Source organism: Mus pahari, chromosome 6, assembly GCF_900095145.1.
Source record: "Mus pahari chromosome 6, PAHARI_EIJ_v1.1, whole genome shotgun sequence".
In the NCBI taxonomy this organism is placed as follows: domain Eukaryota; kingdom Metazoa; phylum Chordata; class Mammalia; order Rodentia; family Muridae; genus Mus; species Mus pahari.
The window spans coordinates 89,216,449-89,226,360 of record NC_034595.1 but is presented as its reverse complement, the minus strand read 5'-3'; the positions used below and the strand labels follow the sequence as shown (position 1 = coordinate 89,226,360).

The window sequence follows — 9,912 nt, the reverse complement described above, 5'->3', positions numbered from 1 at the left end:
ACACACACACACACACACACACACACACACATACACACACACAAATATTTTTTTTGAGACAAGGTTTCTCTGTGTAGTCCTGGCCATCTTGGAACTCACTCTGTAGACCATGCTGGCCTCAAACTCAGACATCTGCCTGCCTCTGAGCCCCACCCGAAGTGCTGGGATGAAAGGTGTGCACCACGGCCACTCAGCCATCATAATAACTTTTATCAGTCAAAGTGTTTTGTTTTGTTTTGTTTTTTGATTTTTCGAGACAGGGTTTCTCTGTATAGCCCTGGCTGTCCTGGAACTCACTCTGTAGACCAGGCTGGCCTTGAACTCAGAAATCTACCTGCCTCTGCCTCCCAAGTGTTTCTAAAACAGAAATCTATTGCAAAACTCCTCCTTGTTTCAACAGAGGTGGCCTTGCCCAAGGTGAGATCCAGCCATTGATAGCAGTAGATGCAGTCACAGCCCAAGGCAGTATTGACTCTGAGAACACTCAACATTCAAAATCCCCACACTGAGTGGACACAGTGATGTTTGTCCGTGATCCCGGCACTGGGGAAACTGAGTCCACAGGATGCTGAGTCCCCAAACTGTCTGATCCTTGCCTCTCCCCCTGAACCTTCCTGCCCACCCCACATGAGATCTACACCCACCTCAAGCCTCTGCTTGGTGTCAGCGCCCAGTAGGTCATGGACATCTTCATTGTAGATCTCCAGATAGGAAGCCCGCACTAAGAACTTGGTGTTCTCTGCACACTGCAGGAAGCAGACAGAGCTTGAAATGATGGCCGATGCTAAACCCTTCTGCTGCCCAGGCCTCGACAGCTGGGGCATTATGGGAAGACACATGGTCCCTTACCCCATCCCTGCCCCATCTGCCCTGGTAAACCTTCTTCTCTGGCTCCAGGACCCTCAAACCTCCAAGCCATGTTACGGCGGCCATCTGTCCAATGTGCTACCTCCAAACCCATGGGAAGTGAGATGGAAGCCTCCCAACTATTCAAGGGAGAAGCCAGGAGTTCCAACAAGTGACCAAGGCTTTGGACTGATGGGACTTTGGGGCTCCAGATCGCACAGTGTACTGGCTTTGGGGCCATCACAGTTGGAAGCTGCCCAGTCTCAGGTCGAGGAAATAAGTCTACAATGGATTTCACTCAAGGCTTGGTCTTCAGTAATTGCTCAATAAATAGGGGAGCCATGACTGTGATCACCACTTCCGGCCACCATGTTCAGTGTCACCTCAACCACAAGGGATGTTAAATGAACTTTAGCATTCAAAGACAGCAGGGGGAAACTGTGGAGCCAGAGAGCGTGAACAGATAACATCTCTTCGGCTTGATGTTCTTCACCCATCTTGTTTTTTAGAACCCAGGACCTGCCTCTGCTGACCCGTACAGAGTTGAGACCAGGTCCTCACCGCAGTCCACGGTCCATGCCTGTGACTCTAGGTGCCCTTGCGACCATCTGTGACACTAGCTTGATCCCTTCCCATGGGAGCCCCATACCTGAACGCTCTCAAACACGTGTTCGAAGGCTCTGGGAATGATGCCCCTCTGGCAGGGGGGATCTGGCAGTCCCTGCATGGTGAAGGACTTCCCACTGCCTGTCTGGCCATAGGCAAAAATGGTACCATTGTAGCCCTCGGTGACACCCTGCGCGAGAGGAAAGCAAAGCACTGTGCTTAGCCCACAGACCCTGCCTGGGTCTCCACTGAACAAGACACCACGCTGCCCTCAAACACCAGTCTGATGGGGTTAAACATTGTGCCAAGCTGGAGGGATCTAACAGCCTGTGCTAGGAAGCCAACTTAGTTCAAATCGCACCTCCATGCTTGTTTTGTTTCTTTGTGTCCTGCGGCAGAGAGAACCCAAGGTCTTGTATACGCCAGGCAAGGGCTTCACCACTGAGTCACACCCTCAGCCCGACTCCATTCTTTACCACACGCACTTGGACTGGTCTTTGGCACACAGTGTACTGCCTGGTTTTGTGTGTCAACTTGACACAAGCTAGAGTTGTCAGGGGGAAAAGGAGCCTCAGTGGAGAAAATGCCTCCGTGAGCTCCAGCTGTAAGGCGTTTCTCAATTAGTGATCAATGGGGAGGGCCCAGTTTCTTGTGAGTGGAGCCATCCCTGAGCTGGTGGTCCTGGGTTCTATAAGAAAGCAGGCTGAGCAGGCCAGAAGCAAGTCAGTGAGCAGCACCCCGCCATGGCTTCTGCATCAGCTCCTGCCTTCAGGTTTCTGCCCTGCTTGAGTTCCTGTCTTGACTTCCTCCGGTATAATCTGGAAGTGTGAGCCCAATAAACCCTTTCTTCCCCAACTTGCTGTGTAGTCATGGCGGGGTTTTTTTTTTTTTTTTTTTGCCGTGGCAATAGTAGAACCTCAGTCTAATCTGCCTTAAAAGGATCAGAACACAGCCCCTCCTAAAGCTGACTCATCATATGCATTAGCCATGGCGAGGCCAGGCATGGACAGGTGCTCAACAATGTCTGCTGGGAACGTTGTGGGGCAGCCAGCCACAGTGCCTCTCACCTAGGCCAGGCAGACGTACACAGGGCCGAAGGTCAGCCAACAGTGAAGGGAGGGAGTTGAAGGAAGGTGTGGGAGGAAGCGGGCACAGCCTTCTGTATAGGAGAGGCAAGGTAGAAGCGGACCTGCTGATGAGGGGACCTGGTCAAGAGACAGGAAGAGGAGGCCGATCCAAGCCAAGGGGACATAGCAGAGTGGTTGACAGTGGCTGGTGGATCTGGGAGTGGGGTATGGGTGAGGAAGCTGAGAAGACAGACAGACAGACAGACAGACAGAGCAGGTTCTACTTCGAAGGCCAGTCATTCTTCACTCATGGGTGTGTCTATTCACCCTGCGGGTGCTGGCTGCCTTTTCTACATCAGGAACCATGTTCTGGTTAGAGGGAGAGAGCGAGAGAGGGGGGGAGGGGGAGGAGGGAAGGTAGCCAAAGTCCCTACCCTTAGAGCTCCCGGGGCTACAGACAGCAACCCTGTGGGACATCAGTGATGGCTAATATTGTCTACCTGATGGGAGTTAAAGAGTTACCATGGAAATCATCCACATGTCTGTGAGGGAGTATCTAGGTTAGGTTAACTGAGGTGGGAAGACCCACCCTAAACATAGGCCATGCCATCCAACGTGCTGGGGTCCCAGGCTGACTGAAGGAGAAGGGCTGAACGGCAGTGTTCCTGTCTCTCTCTGCTTCCTGACTGGAGTGTGACTCACACTCCCGCCGCCATGCCTTCCCCGCCGCCACTGCCACCGACTGTCTACCCTCAAACTGTAAGTCAGATAAACCCTTTCTTCCTTTTGTTGCTTAAGTCGGTCGGGTGTTTTGTCCCAGCAAGACAGGTGAGCGATATGGCACCGGACATCAGAATACAGGCCTAGATGTCTGTTCCCAGACCCCTACGCCTACACGATGCCCACACTGAATTTCACTGGGGGAAAAAAAAAACCCTGTGACCCAAATAGATCTCAGCAGGAATCCCTGAGAGCTGGTTTGAGTCTCAAGAAGGCTGGTACCCACTCAAAGCTCCTAGCCCCTGGCGGAGGCCCAGGGCTTTCTTTTCTGCAGTGGGAATGGGCCAAGTCTACTCAATCGAGAGTTCTGCAGCTCCTGGGGGGTTGGGGGGTGGAGACAAGCAACTGGAGAGAAGACCCAGCCAGGAGCCTGTGCTGGCTTCTCAAACCCACACGTAGCTAAAGCAGGAGTCACGTGACACCTCTGGAACCGATGAAGCAGAACCAGGAGTGTCACTCTAGCCCAAGCCCAGGGTAAGGACTCCATAGGAACATTCAGGGCCACACAGCAGATGCTCCATTCTCCTGGGTGGCCAGGAGCCATACTGAGGAGGTGGCACTGGTGCAACTTGGAGGACTGAGCTCGTTTTTTGTTTTTTTGTTTTGTTTTGTTTTGTTTTTTAACAGGGTCTCGTGCGTACTACAAAAGTGCTCCACCACGGAGCTAGTTGTCTTCTTGGGGGTGGGCAAATATCTCATGCATCTAGAATGACCTCAACATCAGTAGTAGTTGAGGATAACCTGGAACCAACCCCGCTTCCACTTCTCCAAGCCCTGGAATTCCAAAGCAAAGGCCTCCGTGAGGGCTTATGAGGACGGGAATTGAACTCAGGGCTGTGGGCATGCCAGGCAAGCCCAGTACCAACAGGGGCCACGTCACTACCTCTCTAATCTCCCCGGTTTCAGACTGGCCTCAATTTGATATTGTTTTGTTTGGTTTCAAGATAGGGTTTCTCTGTGTAACCCCTGGCTGTCCTAGAACTCCTGCTGTAAACCAGACTGACCTCAGACTCTGAGATACCCCTGCCCCGACCTCCCTCTGCAGGAAATGAAGGCATGTGCCACCACTGCCAGGCTACAGACTTCAAAGTCTTGATATAATTAAGGATCATAAAATACTAATAGTTGCTATAACGTATGTAATTGTTTTATGAAATGTTATAGAGACACTGCATTATAATTAGTTTTAATTTGTTCCTTTCAGTGTTTAAAAGGCCATCACTGGGGGAGCTAAATTATTAATGTGGCTCAAGTCTATGATATAAAACAGCTTTATTTATTTGAATTTAACTTAATTAAAAATTATTATAGCCTGGGGCTAGAGAGATGGCTTAGTGGTTAAGAGCACTGCCTGCTCTTCCAGAGGTCCTGAGTTCAATTCCCAGCAACCACATGGTGGCTCACAACCATCTGTAATGTAATCTGTAATATATATATATATATATATATATATATATATATATATATTCTTTTAAAAAAATTCTGATAGCTGGGTGGTGGTGGTGCACACCTTTAATCTCAGCACTCAGGAGGCACAGGCAGGCGGATCCCTGAGTTCAACGCCAGCCTGGTCTACAGAGTGAGTTCCAGGACAGTCAGGGCTACACAGAGAAACCCTGTCTTAAAAAACAACAAACAAAAAAATTCTGGTCTGAAACTGAAGTGTCCCCTGAAGGTCATGCTTTGATTGATTGTCTCCTGGTTAGTGACACTGTTTGGGGGTGCTGCAGAACCTTTAGGAGCTGAGCTGGCAGAAGGTGGCTCACTAGGGACAGGCTTTTGAAGTTTATAGCCCACTCCCGAGCACCGGCTCACTTGGCTGATCGGCTGTGACGGGGTGAGGGGGTGAGGGGGTCCTCAGGGTGCTGCCGCCAGCATACCTCGCCCTGATGGCCTGATGGCCTTGAGACAGCAAGCCACAACAAGCCATCTCCTCCCCACCTCTGATAACTATCTGCGTCACAGTGATGCAGTAACTGATGCACTGTTTCTTGGCGGCACTGGCCTCTGTCCCATGCCAACTGCCACCTATGTCTATAACTATCTGTGTCACAGTGATGCAGTAACTGATGCACTGTTTCTTGGCGGTACCAGCCTCTATCCCATGCCAACTGCCACCTACATCTAATGGGTACTTAACTGGTCAGTGCAAACACAGAGCGTCCCCACTGTTCCAGAATGTTCTATAGGCCTGCACTGCCATGGAATTAAGTAGAAAACAACCTTAGGTATATTTCTAAGGGGAAAATAAAGATTTCAACAAAGTAACTGACACCCTGGGGCAGGGGGAGGGGTACATGTGAACAGGTCCCCAGTGTCCACTGCTTGGCCACTCACTGTGTACTGCCATCCCTTCCTGTCTTATTGAATTATGAAACTTATTAGTGGGTTTTTATGAAATTGCTGTTGATCTCCTCCCTCTCTGCATGCATGTGTGTGTGTGTGTGTGTGTGTGTGTACTGAGATCAAACCTAAAGCATCACACAGGCCGGGCAAGGGCTGCTTGCTGGGGGCCGGGGGGTCGGACAAGGCAGGAGGGGGTGGTTGTCGGTCAAGGGTGGGTGTAGAGAAGAAAGCCCAAGGACAGTTGAAAAGCTCAGTCAGGGACAAGAGATGAGGAACAGAGCCTGGGCAGAAGGGACAGAAGAGGAGAGGGAAAGGTAGAACATGGCATCTGAAGTGCGGGGACAGCACTGGATAGGGTCCTGGACAGAAGGCCCAAGCTAATGACCAGAAAACCCTGGGAAGGACCAGCTCGAGCAGGCCTGTGAGTTATCCAGCCATTAGTCTCAATGCTACATCTGCTCCTGGCTCAAGCAGCCAGAGCTGTGATCTGTATGCATTTCCCCCTCTTCCCTCTCACGTCCTCCTCAGGCCTCTGTCATCTCTCTGACAAGAGTGACTCCAGTTCTTCCAGTGAAGACCATGCTACACGCTACACGCTACACACTACATGCTACACACCCACCTCTCCCCTACAGCCTTCCACCTTCCTGCCTGGCCTCCTCCTGCTGGGCTCAATTTACCCTTGATCCTCTCTGTTCTCCCTTCCATCCCTTCCAAGGTTTGCTGGCTTCCCCATGCTGTCCCTCCCCCACTTGCCACAAAAGATTGTTAACTTAGCATAGCTGAACTCAACTCCGACCTTGAGCTTAGTGAGGGTTAAGTCATATCTCCTTCACACCCCGTCCCGTGCTCAACCTGGGGCTCAAAGTGGAGACGCTAATGTTTCATTTCACAGAGTGGTGAATGGATTAATGAATGGATGGATATCAAATCTGTAGTCTGGGGAGTGTCCAGAGATAGGTCTGCACAGTGGGACTCGGAAGAGGAAGAGAGATCCAAGAGCTCTGTCACTGTGCCCTTAGTGTCTTCCTCTCTGGGTAGGCCTTGCCCAGACACTGCATAATCCACAAGAAGAGAACAGAGGCCTCGCTCTGAGCAAGGCCGACAGCCGTAGACAGAAGCAAGACTGAGGAGGAACACACGGTGTTCAATGGTCAAGGTGCCATCTCTAGAAAGAGGGAGGCTCAGTCCCCGGGACAGAAGCAGGGCTGAGAGCTCCCAGGAGGCCTCTGAGTGGGTGGGACACTCTGGAGACCAAGAAACAAAAATGGAACAGGCTGCTTCCAGAGCAGGAGCTACAGCCTCTTAAGACACATGCAAGCAAGGGCCGGGCCTTTACTGGATGGAGACTCAAACACCCGAGAAGCAAGAGGGACTGAATCAGATGAAATCTCTGATTTCCTTCTAGCCTAAAACACCAGGCCAACAGGATGAGAGCCGAGCTACCCTCAGAGCCTGGGACTGTCCCTTTGGGGGAGCTGTCCCCTGCCTTCTGAGTATTCAGAGGGAACCGCCTCTGGTCAAGTGCTCTGTCTGTGGTCTACATCACCAGTCAGAAAGCCTTTGGAGTGGGGTCAGAGTTCAGCAAAGCAGAGATGCATGCTTGACCCTAAGTTCTAAGGATGCATCTCTATTCTTGGCTCTGCACCACACAGGCTAGAGGTTTTGGAACAGCAGGCAGGAGAGGCGGAAGAGATGAAAGAACCTGCCAGTCATAGAAAGCGTCCATGCTAAATATTTTGGGGATGCTAGGTCAAAGAAGCCTTTCTTTGCATCAAGGTTTCTCCAAATCTCAGATACTGGAGCACATGGACGTACCACAGTTTCTTTTCTTTTTCTTTCTTTCTTTTCTTTTCTTTTTTTTTTAAATAAAGATAAGTGTTTTCTCCACTACTCAAAAGAGAAGAGTTCAAACAGGAGGATTTTGCTTGTGGGGTTGAGATGGGAGCAAGTGTGAACAGAGGAGAGGAGACTCCTGGGACGCTTAGGAGGGAAGGAGGCTGGGGAAAATGGCTGGAGTTTTCAGGATCCTACAGGTCTGGAACGAGGACCAGGACCCCAGGAGTCTAGAGTCTGTGGTCAAGGGGCTGCAAGGAATGCGGGTCAGGACAAGCAGAGGCGCTAAGCGGTCCTGGGTCTGAAGTTCTGCGGAAAAAGCTGCAAAGGATGGGCATGTGGACCAGCTGGGGGTGCTGGGTTCAGCCGGGAGGTTGCCACCACACTGGGGGCAGGTCCCCAGTAGATACAGTCAGGACAAGCCTTCAGACTAACCTGCCATCTACCTGTGCCCGGAGCCTTCTCGCTTGGCTTTTAGGGGGAGGGGCTGGGTTAACCCACCTATCCTGTCTCCACTTTCGGGAGCCCCGAGCCTGGCCCTTCAGTCTCGGGGCGCCCTCACCTCCACCAGCGGGTAGGCGATCTCGTTGTAGATCTGCTCGGTGAAGTGTTCTATGTAGTAGGCGCCATCGAAGGTGAACTGCTTTGGGGGTTCGTCCGCCGCTCCCGGGTTCTGAATGAAGCATTGGCCGCGCGCACAGTCCACCGTCACCACCGTCTGGCAGCTCAGCTCGCGCTCGCGCTTGTTCATGGGTCGGCAGCGCACGACCACTTTCACTGACTCCGAGGCCATGGCTGCCCGGGGGCGTGGCCCGGTCCAGGGGGTGGAGCCAGAGCCCGCGCGGGGCGGGGCCTGGCGGCGGGGGCGGGGCCGCAGCAGGAGGCCGGGACTCCCCGCGGGGCGCACTGGGAGTGGCAGGGGCTCGGCGGACAAGTGTGCGGGCTGGAGCCCGGGCCGCCGCCTCCCGCGCCCGGGCTCGCCCGTCCCTGAGGCCGGGCCCGGGCGGGGAACGGGGGATCCGCGCTGCAGGCGCCGCCGCACGACCCGAGCCCCGGAGCTGGCCGGGTCACGCTCGCGCTCGTGCACGCCTTCTCGGCGTTCGCCGTTGCTGGGCAACGTCCGTGACGTCACAGGACGGAATGGCGAGTGCGAGGGAGAGCCCGGGTGCAGGGGATGCACCAGGCGGTGGGAAATACCCTATCCCATCCTCTGCTCTGTCTCCTAGGCCTCGCAGCTCCAGCCCAGTGAGGTTCAGCAACCCGGCAGAGGTGGGTAGGGTAAGACTTGGAGCTCACATCTGACTCCACTTCCCTCAGGGGTTAGAGACTGAGAGGGTGACAAGGACTTCACTGCCCCCTATCCACTGCCCTAAGAATCCATATTTTAAAAGACAGGAAAACTGGGCCAGCAAGATGGTTCAGTCAGTGAAAGGTGCTTGCTGCCATGCCTACATGGTCCCAGTCAACGCCCGGGACCCCACAGGGTGGAAGGTCTTTTGCAAGCGGGTTCACACACATAAATAAATATATTTGAAAAAAAAATAAAAAAGGACAAAAAAAAAAAAACCCAAACCTTTAGAAGTTAATGTTTCTGTTGGAAAGGCCACACAGCCTAACCTCCTGACCCAGTCTGAACCACCAACCGCCCAACCGCAGTGCTCCCAGGCCCAACCGCAGTGCTCCCAGGCCCAACCGCAGTGCTCCCAGGCACAGAAACACCATCAGGCGCTTGACAGGCTCTGGGAAGACAGCCTCTTGCAGTCTAGTAGGGGAAACTAACATACACATATTCACATCCTCTCTGTCTCTGTCTTTGTCTTTGTCTCTGTCTCTCTCTCACACACACACCAAAGAATGACTACAAATGAGCCGTTTCTGTGGATCCCCTTTAAAAGGACCCTCTCTTGGCTGGAGGGAAGCAGAAGTACCTTGGATCTAACTGGAGCTGAAGTTCGGTTTAGGCAGACGTGGGCTGTACACAAAGCACCCACCTATTGCACTTTGCTGAGACGGTAATCAGCTCAGAGTCTGAATTTTAATAAATCACATGTGTGTGCTCATGTGTGTGTGTGCATTTGTATGGATGTACACCCAGTGTGGCGGTTAGAGGACAACTTACAGGACATAGGTCTCTTCTTCCACCATGTAGGACACCAAGGGATCAAACTCAGGTCTGCAGGTTTGACAAAATGCACTGAGCCAGCTCACTGGCCCTTCTTTTCTCAAAGGACCTCCCATGATGCCTTATCTCCTAACCCCTTCTGACCTTTCTGGGCCCTGGTGGCCAGGACCTCTGACTCGTGCCAGCTGCGGTCATGTTTGACATACAAAAGCAAACCAGGAAAACAATGACGAAGATCAGCTACTCAAGGAACTTCTGCAATATACTGAAGAATGTGATTTATTTGTCTCAAAGTGCACACAAGAGAGC

General features: G+C 52.4%; 1 protein-coding gene across 4 annotated transcripts in view; it reads right to left on the bottom strand.

Moving 5' to 3' along the window:
- Positions 1-8,520, bottom strand: part of Kif17 (kinesin family member 17) — a 38,438-nt gene extending 29,918 nt beyond the window's left edge. For 3 of the 4 annotated variants that reach the window (XM_029539962.1, XM_029539963.1, XM_029539964.1), the window contains exons 1-3: positions 8,044-8,274; positions 1,496-1,642; positions 645-746 (exon numbers count right to left, since the gene is read on the bottom strand). In XM_029539962.1, coding sequence (XP_029395822.1) covers positions 645-746; positions 1,496-1,642; positions 8,044-8,274 — 480 coding nt within the window. Of the gene's footprint in view, positions 1-644; positions 747-1,495; positions 1,643-8,043 lie in introns of all 4 variants that reach the window. The other variant, XM_021200622.2, reaches the window with a different exon arrangement.
- Positions 8,521-9,912: the final 1,392 nt, after the last annotated feature.